Below are 14,296 nucleotides of genomic sequence, written 5' to 3'. Positions count from 1 at the left end.
GGGGAGAAGGGGAGGGGAGAGAAGGGAAGGGAGAGATCACACAGGGTAACAGGAAGCTTTTAGGAGTGATGACTATGTTCACTATCTTGATTGTGGTGGTGATTTCATGGGGGAATACACATGTCAAAACATATCAAATTGTATACTTCAAATGTGTGCAGTTTATTTAGCTCCACTTATACCTCAATAAAGCTGTTTAAATTTTTTTTTTTAATTAAAAGGGTCGTAATTCACACTATTGGTGTCTGCTTTTCACACTAAGCACAGTATCTTTTTTTTTTTTTTTTTTTTTTTCGAGATGGGGTGTCTCACTCTGTCTCCCAGGCTGGAGTGCAGTGGTGTGATCTCGGCTCACTGTAACCTCTGCCTTCCGAGTTCAAGCGATTCTCCTGCCTCTGCCTCCCAAGTATCTGGGACTATAGGTGCGCACCACCCTGGCTACTTTTTGTATTCTTTGTAGAGACGGGGTTTCACCATGTTGCCCAGGCTGGCCTCAAACTCCTGGTCTCAAGTGACCTCTTTGCCTCATCCTCCCGAAGTGCTGGGATTACAGGCGTGAGCCACTGCGCCCAGCTGAACACAGTATCAAGATTGTCTCATGCTATGAAATATTCTTCAACTACATGATTTATAACGGCTGCGGAACATCCCATTGTGTGGATGTGCCATGCTTATTTCACCAAGCCCCTGCTGATGAACTTGGGTTGGCTTAGATTTTAAAATTATTCATTGAACATACTTATGGTAAATATTCACATCCATAGTTTTTTCTTTGGGGGAAATACCCAGAAGAGAAATTGCTGGGGTCAAAGGTATGCACATTTTTAAGGCTTTCGAGTCTGTGGTACTTGTGAAATCCTGGGCTGGTCCACCCCTGCTCCCAAGATGTTCTTGTGACTTCCTCCTCGATTCTGCTTTATGCCCTCTGACCATCCAACCTTCAGGGTGAGCTCAGGGAAGATAAGATCTTTCTTCCCTAAGCTGTAACCATACATTCTTTGGCCTACTCAGCCTGCCAGGCAGACTCATGAAAAGATTCCACACCCCAGATCTCCTCCCCACTGGCCTGTGTTTTCCACCCTGAAAGTCCCTCCCAGGCGCCCCAGGGGCACCAGCAAGCATGGTAACTGGTTAGGGCTTTTTGGTATATGCAGTAGACTGGCAGCTGTGTAGGGAACCCATCGGGCCTCTGGGGCTCTGCGTGACCAGGGGCAGGAGGGCAGCCCCAGAGGATTTTGGGATTGGAGACACCACTGTAGTGGCCTGGGGCACCTGGAGCCAGAGCTGTGAGGGAGGAAGCAGGTCGCAGAATCTTCCGGGCCTGCGCAGCGGCTGCGTCCCTGGCCGCCTCGCAGGATGTGCCCGCTTCCTGTTTGCTCAGCGCCAGCAGCGACCGAAGATCACACACTAACCGCAGAACCTTCAAAGGCGGCCAGCAAACCAGGGCACAGGGCTGGGGAGGCTTGGGAAAAGGCAGCGAGGGGGAGGTGAGGGTGCCTCGGAGAGAAATACAGAGAGGTGACCAGCTCCCAGGACAGAAGGGAGCAAGCGTTTTCAACGGCTTCCTTCTTTCTCCTTTTCAGATCTGTCTCCTCTGATCAGCAACACTTCTTCCCCGCCACTTGGGGACCGGAGCCAGTGGAGGTGGAGTGTCCAGGACCCCCTCATTGGGACTTGCCTTCCCCCAGCTCTTCTCTTCCAACAGATTGCCTTGGCTGAATCCCAATAGGCCAGGTCCTTGCTGCCTAATGACCCTTAAACACGTGTTTAATAGATTTTCCCTTCTGGGGAACATATTTGCATTTCACAGGTTATGTTGTTTGAGGTACACAGAGCCCTCAGCTAAGGAAGTGATACGAGTCAGTAGTTCAGGGAACAAGGTCATCTTAAACTTGATAATGGGCCGGCAGGCAGGACCTAGGAACTTGCTGTGGGCACAGCCTTGTGCTAGACCCCAGGAGGAGGTACAAAATAAATAGCCATCAGGGCCCCTTGTACCTGGGAGCTGACATCCTAGGTGGTGTGGCAAGCTTACATTTGCCCAGCACTTGTTCTTTACCAAGTACTACATTAAGCACTTGACAGATGTTTAATCCTACCACAACCCCGGGAGGCAAGTAGTTTAGTATAAAGATGCACCCAGAAGTATAGATTTGGGGCAGAAGAACCTTGATTTAGTGCCAATACTGCAGGATTGCAGGGTGTGTATGTGTGTGTGTGTGTTTTGGGGTTCCACTGATAGTGAAATCAACCTGAACCCTCAGAGGGTGGATGTAGCACTACCAAAGACACAAAGGTCATCGTAGGCCACATTCAGATAAAGCAGCTCCCATACCAGCACACTCCAAGTATTTTTAATTTTAATTTTAATTTTATTTTATTTTGAGAGTCTCACTCTGTCGCCCAGGCTGGAGTGCAGTGACATGATCTCGGCTCACTGCAACCTTCACCTCCCAGGTTCATGCCATTCTCCTGCCTCAGCCTCCCGGGTAGCTGAGACTACAGGCGCATGCCACCATGCCCGGCTAATTTTTTATATTTTTAGTAGAGACGGGGTTTCACCATGTTAGCCAGGATGGTCTTGATCTCCTGACCTCGTGATCTGCCCACCTTGGCCTCCCAAAGTGCTGGGATTACAGGTGTGAGCCACTACACTCGGCCAAGAAATTCTTATTTAGTAGATGATCACGAGTGGGATATTTGGGGCAGGTGGGATCCAGAGCATGCACAAAAGCGTCTCTCACTCTCTGAATGGATATATTTCTGATTTGAGACAGTAAGAGTTTGGATAGTGAGAGATACCTATATCTGGAAAAACCTCCACAAATATTCTTTAAGTTGTAATTAATTAATTTGAGACAGGGTCTCCCTTTGTTGCCCAGGCTGGAATGCAGTGGTGTGGTCACAACTCGCTGCAGCCTCAAACTCCTGGGGCTCATGGTCCTCCCACCTTAGCCTTCCGGGTAGTTGGGACTACAGCCACATGCCACCATTCCTGAGTTTTTGTTTCTTTGTTTGTTTGTTTTTTGCCTGTGTTGCCCAGGCTGATCTCGAACTCCTGGCCTCAAGTGATCCTCCTGCCTCTGCCTCCCAAAGTGCTGCAATTACAGGTGTGAACCACTGCACCTGGTCCCCAAAGATTCTTAATTCCACTCCCCCACCATCCCCACATCTAGCTGAAAATTATTATACTTCATGGCAGGCAGTGGGCTTTACAACAACCTGGTAAGTCAGGCACTATTGTTATCCCCATTTTCCAGGGAGGAAGCCGAGGCCCAGAGGAGTTAAGTGAATTGCCCACACAGCTAGTAAGCAGTGGATCCCAGTGTTAAATGCAGGTCTGGTCTTGGCCAGGGCCCACACTACTAACCACTCAGCTGAAGTGCCTCTGATGCAGAGTTCCTGAACGGGGAGGTGAGATAATTATGGAGCCTTCTCTTGGCACCTGATGCTGGTTTGGGTACCACGCTAGGTGCCACAGAGCCACCTTGAAGCAGGCCCAGAGGGGAGTGAACAGGAAGGGGAGGATATCTGGAAGTCGCATCACGTGTGCAAAGCTGCAATAGCTAGGGTTGATTAAGTAGGGGTGAAGTATAGGGAAGTCGTTGTCAACGTGTGAAGTACTAAACTCCTGTCACATTTAGCCTAGGTGATTGGGGTGGGGAAGCAAGTGGTATGAATGATGGGGAACAGATAAATGGAAGGTTTTAGTTTATTCCAAGGAAGGAATTTTGACTATTCAGATGGCACTAGTTCAGCTCTAGTAAGTAACGATCTCCCCATCTCTTGAAATATTCAAGCAGGCCAGGCACAGTGGCTCATGCCTGTAATCTCAGCACTTTGGGAAGCCCAGGTGAGTGGATAACCTGAGGTCAGGAGTTTGAGACCCACCTGACTAACATGGTGAAACCCGTCTCTACTAAAAATACAAAAATTAGCCGGGCATGGTGGCACATGCCTGTAATCCCAGCTACTTGGGAGGCTGAGGCAGGAGAATCGCTTGAATCTGAGAGGTGGAGGTTGCTGTGAGCCCAGATCACACCACTGCACTCCAGCCTGGGCAACAAGAGTGAAACTCCATCTCAAACAAACAAAAACAAAAACAAAACAAAACAAAACAAAACAAAAAAAAAAAAAAAAAGAAAGAAAGGAAGAGAAAAAGAAAAAAGAAAGAAAGAAAAGAAAAAAGAAAAATAAATATCCAAACAGAGGCCACATAGTTTCTTGAAAATACCTGGACATTTCCAAGGTGAAGCCCATTTTAGTAGCCCGGCCCATTAGCAAATTTAATGGTGGTCATTTTAGGCAGGGAGGGCAGAAAGAGCAAAATTGCAGGAGGGAGAAGGCGGGCAGAGGAAAGCAAGGAGACAAGGGCAGGAGACTCTTCCACCCATTCCTCATGCCCACATACAACACACACAGAGTGGGCAGCTGATGGCAGGGGCTGATGGGAGGGGAGGGAAAGACAGTGATCTTTGGAACTCTGAACTCGTGATAAGGTCTTGGTTTTAAAACAAAACCAAAAACACCTGCTGGTAGCTCTGTCAAGTACCATTAGAAGAGGAGGCTGGACTTTGGTGCTCAGATTAAAACACACTCATGACTCACTGGTGTGGGGGGCACTTTCTATGGGGGACAAGTAAGTGCTGGGCTACTCTGCATAAATCTCTGTCCCAAGGTTACACGGACAAATGTCTCTGATCAGTGGGCCCCTGCCCCATGGGGACAATTGTCCAGGGCTCCAGGGAAGAGGAGGAGCAGAACACCTCTCAGAAATGGAGTCAGGTGGTCCTGACTGGATTCAGATTGTTGTATGGTCAGCTATTGGCTGCATAACCTTGGGCAAGTGATGTCACCTGCAATGAGCCTTAGTGAAGACAGTAACAGTGATAATGTATAATATGGGCCTTTCCTGTGGGTGTGACTAGGGTTACTACTCAGGTGACATGCATAGAGGGAGTGCTCTTAGCCCAGTGCCCAGCTAGTAGAAAGTGCTGGGTACCTGGTGAGTGACTCCACATCAGTTCACTTCAGGCTCCACCTGGAGTTTCTCCCCTCGCTAAATACAGGAGGACCTTGGTGACTGTTTGGAGCTGCTGCCTTCTCCCTTGGTGTCCCCTTGGAACCTTCTTCTTCTTCTTCTTTTTTTTTTTTTTTTTTAGACAGAGTCTCACTCTGTGGCCCCAGGGTGGAGTGTAGTGGTAAGATCTCGGCTCACTGCAACCTCCACCTCCTGGATTCAAGCAATTCTCCTGTCTCAGCCTCCCAAGTAGCTGGGATTACAGGCGCCTGCCACCACGCCCAGCTAGTTTTTGTATTTTTAGTAGAGACAGGGTTTCACCATGTTGCCGACCATGTTGCCAGACCAAGCTGGTCTTGAACCCCTGACCTCAGGTGATCCACCCTCCTCGGCCTCCTAAAGAGCTGGGATTATAGGCGTGAGCCACCGCGCCCGGCCTGGCACCTGCTTCTATGTCTCTTGTGGTCCACATCCGAATCTCTGCCAAATGACCCTGTGGCCCATATCCTATGTCTCCACCTTGTCAAGGGCACATCCCTCAGCCCAAGTTGTTCTAGAACAAAAGAGGTGTGACAAACAAGAGGGCCTGAAGCTGCCTGGAACCCGCTGGGAGAGAAACCAGCTTTTCAGCTTCGTGGCCTTGCCACGGACCACTGGGGCTTTCTCAACCACCCATCCTACCCGACTTAAGCTGCTTGCTCAGTTCCTGTTTCACAAAGAAACAAGGAAGTGAAGAGATGGGCCGGCCTCTGGGCAAAGGCTAGCTGGGTAGGGGTTTGGGGAGCACCTCCCCATCCTGGCTGTGACGAGCCATGAGGGGCAGGAACGGACAAGGAGGAAACGATTGCTACTGAATCTTTCACATTTCTTTTTTTTTTTTTTTTTTTTTGGTGCCAAGAGTGCCCAACCACTGATTTGAGGAAGCAGCCAGTGAGTTGGTAAAATTCACTGCTGACGTGGTTTAGCTGGCTGAAGAGTAGCCAGCCCAGCCCCTTCTGAGGGCCCAACTCACACACAGCTGGAACCAGTTGACTGGCAAACGAGCAAAGGTTGACTTAGTTATTTAAAAAAATGAACTGTTAAGTGATTCACACCTGTAATCCCAGCACTTTGGGAGGCCAAGGTGGGAGGATCGCTTGAGGCCAGAAATTTGAGACCAGCCTAGGCAACATAGAGAGACACCATATCTACAAAATAAAAATTAAAAAAAAAAATTAATCGGGCATGGTGGTGCATGCCTGTAGTCCTAGCTACTCAGGAGACTGAGGTGGGAGGAGCGCTTGAGCCCAGGAGTTCAAGGTTAATAGTGAGCTATGATGGCGCCATTGCACTCCAGCTTGGGTGACAGAGCAAGACCCTCTCTCTAAAAATAAAAAACAAAAAAACAAAAGGACGATTTGTGTATGTACGTATCTACCTATCATCTTACCTATGCACTTTTCTATTCGGATTTGAAGCTTGAAGGAACGTAGCTCAACACTGCCATCACCATTGTTGTCATAGCTGTGTGACCTCCAACAGGTCTCCTTGGGTCTCAGTGGGTCATTAGAGGCAGTAAGGGAGTGACAGAAGCACATACTGAAAGCAAGAGCGGAGCCATTGAAGAGCTGAGTCAGTATGCTGCGATTTAGTCCTTGCTCTGGCCCCAACGGACTGTGTGACCTTGGGCAAGTCCCTTCCTCTTCCTGGGTTGCTGTTGAAGTTTCCCCATCTGTACACTGAAAGGACTGCACCAGGGTTGTGTGTGTGTGTGTGTGTGTGTGTGTGTGTGTGTGTGTGTGTGTGTGTGTGTGTTTGGTCATGGAGCTCCTATTCAGGATTGGCTCTGGAATTTTGGGGGCCTTGTGCAAAATGAAAATGCCCGGTGCCCCTTGCTTAAAATTATCGAGAATTTTGAGACACTGACAGGCGAGCATTAAACCAAGCATGGGGCCCTTCTAAGCACAAAGAGGGAATGCACAGGTCCTACATCCGTGAAGCTGGCCCTGCAACTACTTCAAGTACAATTTTATGGGAAGCCCATCAGGGCTACTTCGTGCAGCAGCTGTTTTCCTCGACAGTCCCTGTGGTGTTTCTGAGGCATCTCAGGCTCCTGGGAGCATAGTTGGAGAAACATAAACTAGATGTTTGCTCCAGAGCCTTTCTAGTTTCGACTATTTATATATAAAACTTGGATCCCAGACCTTTTTCTTACCTACCTGCAAAGTTGAAGCTGAGTTGAACTCGTGCTGGGCAAATAACAGCAATATCATTTCTTGTCTGTGTGGCTTCCTGGTTTAGAGTGCTGCCACATCCGGGTCTCATGAGCTTCTCACTGTAACCTCACCAAGAAGGCAGTATGGGAGATTCCAGAAGGGATAACTGAAGACCAGAGAGAAGTGACTTGCCCAAGGCCACACAGCTGGCACAAGTGGGACTCAAATCCCAGAATCTTAACTCCTAGGAAAAGGGGCTTTTCCACATGGCCCACTCCCCAGGCAATCAGCAGGCGAGGAGAGGTTTGCTAAGCCCCATCCTCCAACATTAAAACAAAGTACTAGAGCCCAAGGGGACAGTTCCTAATGATCTTTCATTCCTAACGATGTCACAAGAGTCCCTGTGTATCAGCCCTGGTGTATGTGCCCTGAATGTTTTCCTGCCTGACCTAGAGTTAACCCCTTAAAGCAAGAATGGTCAAGGCTGGCCATCTGGGTCCCAGGGGAGGGAGGAGCTGGGGTGACTGTGAGCCCTCGTTCCAGCCATGTTCCAGGGCTGGGTTCTTCCTTCCAGAATGGTAAGCTGGAAGGGGCAGTTAAGGGGAATCAGAGATGAGGTGGAGTCCTGGGTCTCGCACTGAGGAAAAAAGCACATGGGCTGCCTCGGGCCAAAAGGCCTGTGTGAGGGTGTTGGTCAGGTGCCTGGTCTTGCCACCCATGACCTGCCAGAACCCCAGGAGCAAGTGTCAGCGTACAAAGGGAAAGGTCTGGCAGGGTCTGGGGAGGCATTATGGTGTGGATCTGCTTCTCACCAGCGGTGTGATCCTGCTTGAGCCTCAGTTTTCCCATCAGTAAAATGATGAAAGCCATACCACTCGCCCTTTATTTTATTATTATTATTATTTTTTGAGACGGAGTCTTGCTCTGTTGCGCAGGCTGGAGTGCAGAGGCACGATCTCAGTTCACTGCAACCTCCGCCTCCTGCGTTCAAACGATTCTCCTGCATCAGCCTCCCGAGCACCTCGGACTATAGGTGTGTGCCACCACGCCCAGCTAATTTTTGTATTTTTAGTAGAGACGGGGTTTCGCCGTGTTGCCCAGGCTGCTCTCGAAATCCTGGCCTCATGTGATCCTCCCATTTCAGCCTCCCAAAGTGCTGTGATTACAGGAGTGAGCCACCACACCTGGCCAGGACTCGCCCTTTCTTGAGAGTGGATTCTAGAGTCCTCTGACTGGTTTAAATCTGGCTTTTTTCATTTACCTAATGAAAAAAGTGACTTAGAGCCACTCTCTATGGGCCTCACTGAGTTCCCTCACTTGTAAAATGGGAATAAGTAAAGGCCCTTCTCAGAGGTTGTGAGGATTAAATGAGAAGATGCATGGAAAGCTTCTTGCATGGTGGCACATAAACACTCAGTAAATGGTAGCCATGATCATGATGATGGTGATGATGATGAAGGTGATGATGACTTTAATTCTATTAGTAGTCCCTGTCTGTGTGGGGTTAGCAGGTGAGGGAGCAAATGACTTAGCAAACAGAGGCTCATCTTTGGGTACTCAGTAAGGCTTGGTCAGGGCTGGGGCCTCTGGATGCAAGCATTGGTGATGGTAACCATCACAGGTCACCCTCACCCTCAGCAGACTAGGCCTGATGGTTCCAGGCCAGGAGACTTTTCTGCCTGGTGCCTTTGCCTGGCACCCTGCACCCAGAACCTTGGGTCTTTCCTTCCACCAACTGGGCGCTGCTTGGCAAAGGTGCTAGCCCCAACTTTTCTGGACAACATTTGACAAGTTTACCAGTGTAGGGCTCCTTTCTCTCCCCTCCACAAGGTTACAATACCTTTTTAGCACAGGCTGGAGGTTGGCTGATTGGGTGTGGTGTGCACGTGCATCTGTGCACATGCGCACACATACTCACATGCATGCCCCCACACACACTCTCAAGCCCACGTGCTCCCCCGCTGAGCTTCTAGGAGCCTCATGTCCCCACCCCCACCGTACCCTCTCTTCTTCCTCCCCCACCACAAAAGCCACAGGTGACAGCAGTCTCTGGCAACACAGCAGACACAATGCAAAACCCAGAGGCAAGTGTCTTTGTTAGACTGTTTTAAACGTCTTAGCAGGATGTGGACCCAGGTGGCTAACGGCCAATTTGGCCGGAGCAAATTCTTCTCACCACAGTGGGTTCAGAGAATGAGGAGAGGGCCGGGAGGTGGGCTCAGGGACTCTGCATGATGCTGAAGGGTGAAAGAGCTGGAGTGCCAGTTCATCCGGCCCCATCAGCTCTCAACCAAATGTATGTGTCCTTGGGCAAAACCTATCCCCTGTCTGAAGCTCAGTTTTCCTGTCCGTAAAATGGAGAAACCAGATACTGTCCACACAAGGTGAAGGGGCATCCAAGAATGTGGGAGGATTTAACAGCATTGTAGCTGTGGCTGCACTTTGGAAAGTTCAAAGGGCTCCTTGAATGCCAGGGAAGTCTAGAATAGTGACGCGCTCCGGCTGCCCAAGTTTGTTTTCCAAACTCTGGTAGGGTCATATTCCAGAGTGCCTCACCGCATTCCCTCCTACTCCACAGCCAAATTCCTGTGGCTTAACTCCCTCTGCTGTTACTTGGCATAGAGCCCACCCAGGGTTTAGGAATGATGGGTTCACATGTGGGGGGTTGCTGTTTCATGCCCTGACTGGGTGGGAAAAGCTCTGGCTATACCCAACAGGTGGTGATAGGTTTGGACTCTCCTGGGACCATGGCACCCTGGGGTGGTAGGGGCATTGCTCTCTTGGGGTTTTGTTTGGCGGGAGGGGAGCAGCTGTAGCAATCTGTGTTAGGTTATAGGTTAGGCCTACTGAGATCACAGGAGAGAAGAGACCAGCTGGCTCTCCTATCTCGGGGCCTGGGGTTAGGAGCCCAGGGTGCAGTATACAACCCCAGGGTGCAGGGAGGTGTCGTCTGGGGCCAAGAAGCCCCGTGTTCCTGGGGCCTGGTCTTGGAGAAGGAGGATGAATGCAAAGGTTTCCAGGTGATGGGCCAGCAGGGACCCTTGGGGTATGTTCGGTGCAGGGTGAGGGCATCTAAGCAAGGGAGCCCCCCATCTAGATGGAGGGTTACCAGGGTAGTCTGGAGCCTCTAGACACTCCAGCTGAGGATGGCAAGAGTGGAGACCACTAACACAGAGGCCCAGGAGGCGGTGTCCGGGGCCCTGGCAGCCAGGGGCTCTGTGTGCTGTTGAAGCCACTTGAACTCTTCCAGCAGCTGGCGCCTCTGCAGCTCTGGACCCACCTTCTCCCGGATGGTCTGGTAGTAGTGATTCAGGTACTGGAGCTGCGAAGGATAGAAGGGGTGAGAGCCTCTCCAAGCCAAGCTGCCAAGAGGTGAAGTCTTGGTGACACCCAATCCCCTGCTGTGGTACTCCAGCTGTCACCGTGGTCCAGATTGCCACAGGTCCCCCACCATCATCAGGACTCAGGAATTCTCTGGGGCTTTCCAGAGGCAGTTCCCTCGGTGGCTGTTTCATGTCATGGTGATGTTCATGGGCGGTGGGGTGGGTAGATTTCAGGCCTGGTAATGGGAGTAAGCTGGGCAGGCATTCTTATCCTCCGCTTACAAAATAGGAGACTGAGGCGAAAGAATGGAAGGGATCACTTATAGTTCCAGGCCTTGTAGTGGCTGAGCTCAGAGGCCCAGTCTCAGACCCCTCCAGTTATTCACTACCTGGGGTTGGGCAGGCTGGTCTGACTGGAAAGTTCTAGAAGCTCTGGGGTCTCTGATGAGCTGGGGAGGAATGCCCTAGTGTGTGTCTGCAGGTGCCACCAGTGTGGACCCTCCTGGGGGAGGTGAAGGGACAGAGGATGTGGTGGCAGGTAGCAGAGGCAGGAAAGGCCCAGGATCAGGGAGAAGGCAATGCTGAGGGGCACTCACATGCTCGGGAGACAGCAGGCTGACATCGATGAGGTTCCGGTCATAGGGCACAAATGATACCACTTCAAAGGTCAGGTAGCTCCCTGGGTACTGGGAGTCCACAAGAGAAGGCAGGTAAGCAGGACAGTGAGGGAGGAGGAGGAGCTGGGCTGAAGGGAAGGAGGGAGCACTCCACCCAGAGGACACAGGGAGCTGGGCTTCATCAACCCTGGACACTCTGGGTAGATCTGAGCCTTCTAGAGTCCCTTCTCTTCGCCAGCCCCCTTGTCTGCCACTTAGTGCTTCACCTTTGGTGCTTCCCTCCTGATTCTGGAAATTTAGACTTGAAGTATGCACATCAACAGCACTTAGGGAGCATGATAAATATGCAGATTTCAGGGCCCACCTCCCAAACCTACTGGAGGCAGAATCCTTAGGGCAGGGCCCAGAAATCTAAATTTCAATTATTTTATTTTATTTTTTTGAGATAGGATCTCCCTCTGTTACCCAGGCTGCAGTGCAGTGACGCGATCACAGCCCCCTGCAGCCTCTACCTCCTGGGCTCAGGTGATCCTTCTACCTAAGCCTCCCAAGTAGCTGGGATTATTGATGGGCACCACCACACCCAGATAATTTTTGTATTTTTTGTGGAGATGCAGTTTCACCATGTTGGCCAGACTGGTCTTGAACTCCTAAGCTTAGGTGAACCACTCACCTCAGCTTCCCAAAATGCTGGGATTCCAGGCATGACCCACCATGCCCGGCTGATCTGATGGTTTTATAAGACAGTTTTCCCTGCTCTTGCTAGTTCTCTCTTTCCTGCCACCATGTCAAGATCCTTGCTTCCCCTTCGCCTTTTGCCATGATTGTAAGTTTCTTGAGGCCTCCCCAGCCATGTGGAACTGTGAGTCAATTAAACCTCTTTCCTTTAAAAATTACCCAGTCTTGGGTAGTATCTTTATAGCAGTGTGAGAACAGACTAATACACCAGTTTCTACAAAAAAATACAAAAGTTAGCTGAGCATGGTGGTGTCCATCTATAGTCCTACTTATTTGGGAGGCTGAGGTGGAAGGGTGGGAGGATCACCTGAGCCCAGGAGGTCGAGGCTGCAGTGAGCTGTGATTGTGCCACTGCACTCCGGCCTGGGCAACAGAGTGAGACCCTGTCTCTAAAAATAAAAGAGGTTGGGTGCGATGGATGGCTCACGCCTATAATCCCAGCACTTTGGGAGGCCGAGGTGGGTGGATCATTTGAGGTCAGGAGTTCAAGATCAGCATGACCAACATGGTGAAACCCCGTCTCTACTAAAAATACAAAAATTAGTAGGGCATGGTGGTGGGTGCCTGTAGTCCCAGCTACTCGGGAGGCTGAGACCACAAAAGATGTAGAGGAGAACCTCTATCAACTCATTTATAATCTCAGGGTGGAAAAGAATCTTTCTGTGCAAGACCAGAAGCCATGAAGGAAAACATTAATAACTCTGACTAAACTAAATAGAAAATGGAAACAATGTTTATGGAAACAATGCCATAAACAAAGCCAAGAGATGTGTGACAAATATAGCACATATCACAGAGAGATGGTGAATTTTCTTATTTACCATGAGCTTTTACAAATCCATAAGACAAAAATAGGCAAAACAGGAAAAAATAGGGCAAAGGACATGAAAAGGCAATTCACTAAAATTAACACCAAATGGTCCACATACATGTGGAAAGATGCTCAAGTCCATCCTTAAAGAAATATAAGGCCGGGCATGGTGGCTTACGCCTGTAATCCCAACACTTTGGGAGGCCGAGGCTGGTGGATCACCGGAGGTCGGGAGTTTAAGACCAGCGTGGCCAACATGGTGAAACCCCATTTCTAATAAAAATACAAAATTTAGCCGGTCATGGTGGTGCGTGCCTGTAATCCCAGCTACTCGAGAGGCTGAGGCAAGAGAATCACTTGAACCCGGGAGGCAGAGGTTGTGGTGAGCCAAGATCTCGCCACTGCACTCCAGCCTGGGAGAGGGAGACTCCATAAAAAAAAGAAAAGAAATACAAATCAAAACAACAATAGTATACCATGTTTCGCCTATCAGATTGGCAAAAATTAGTGACTTTGGTGATTCTCAGTGCTAGTGAGTATGTGAGGAAATGGGCACTCTCACACACTGTTGGAGAAAGTACAACCGGTGCAACCTTTCTGGAGGGCAGTTTGACAATATCTATCAAATTACCTATTAAAAATGCTTGTACTTTTTGTCTCTGAAATCCCGACGCCAGATATGTACCTTCTGGATATAGTCCCAAAAGCTCACCAAGATGTTTATACAGTGATGTTGATTTGTAGCGTTGATGGTAAATATAGTAAAAATTTGGAAACAGCCTCAATACCCACGGCTGGTTAAATAAACCATGGGACAGCCACATACTGTTGTTGTGGCTCTTCCACAACCCTTAAAAAGAATGAGGTAGGTCTCCCTGCGCTATTGTAGAGCACTCTTCTAGGTTTACTATTAAGTAAGGGGCAGCTGGGCAGGAAAGGAAGATGCAGAAAAGTATGTATGGTAGAATTCATTTTGTGTGAATTTTCAAAATATATACATAGATAGATACATATGCTGTGTGTGCCTGAAATGTTCTCAGGAAGGAAACTGAGCAAGAAAGATACTTTTTTCCCCTTCTCTTTTCTTTCTTTCCTTTTTTCTTTTTCTTCTTCTTTTTTTAGAGACAGAGTCTCGCTCTGCCAGCCAGGCTGGAGGGCAGTGGTGCGATCTCGGCTCACTGCAACCTCCACCTCCCGGGTTCAAGCGATTCTCTTGTCTCAGCCTCCTGAGTAGCTGAGATTACAGGCACGCACTACCATGCGTGGCTAATTTTTGTATTTTTTAGTAGAAATGGGGTTTCACCATGTTGGCCAGGCTGGTCTGGAACTCCTGACCTCAAGTAATCTGCTCACTTTTGCCTCCCAAAGTGTTGGGATTACAGGTGCCTAGCCCTGATTTCTATTTTTTTGTTTGTTTGTTTTGAGACAGGGTTTTGCTCTTGTTGCCCAGGCTGGAGTACAATGGCATGATCTTGGCTCACCACAACCTCCACCTCCTGGGTTCAAGTGATTCTCCTGCCTCAGCCCCCCGAGTAGCTGGGACTACAGGCATGCGCCACCGCACCCAGCTAATTTTGTATTTTTAGTAGAGA

At 49.5% G+C, this 14,296-nt stretch overlaps 1 protein-coding gene across 1 annotated transcript in view; it reads right to left on the bottom strand.

Moving 5' to 3' along the window:
* Positions 1-9,293: 9,293 nt before the first annotated feature.
* Positions 9,294-14,296, bottom strand: part of XPNPEP2 (X-prolyl aminopeptidase 2) — a 31,064-nt gene continuing 26,061 nt past the window's right edge. The window contains exons 20-21 of the mRNA XM_050777457.1: positions 11,135-11,224; positions 9,294-10,537 (exon numbers count right to left, since the gene is read on the bottom strand). Coding sequence (XP_050633414.1) covers positions 10,343-10,537; positions 11,135-11,224 — 285 coding nt within the window. The 3' untranslated portion in view covers positions 9,294-10,342. The remainder of the gene's footprint in view (positions 10,538-11,134; positions 11,225-14,296) is intronic.

Source organism: Macaca thibetana, chromosome X (assembly GCF_024542745.1).
Source record: "Macaca thibetana thibetana isolate TM-01 chromosome X, ASM2454274v1, whole genome shotgun sequence".
Lineage (NCBI taxonomy): Eukaryota > Metazoa > Chordata > Mammalia > Primates > Cercopithecidae > Macaca > Macaca thibetana.
This window is presented reverse-complemented; position numbering and strand designations above follow the sequence as displayed.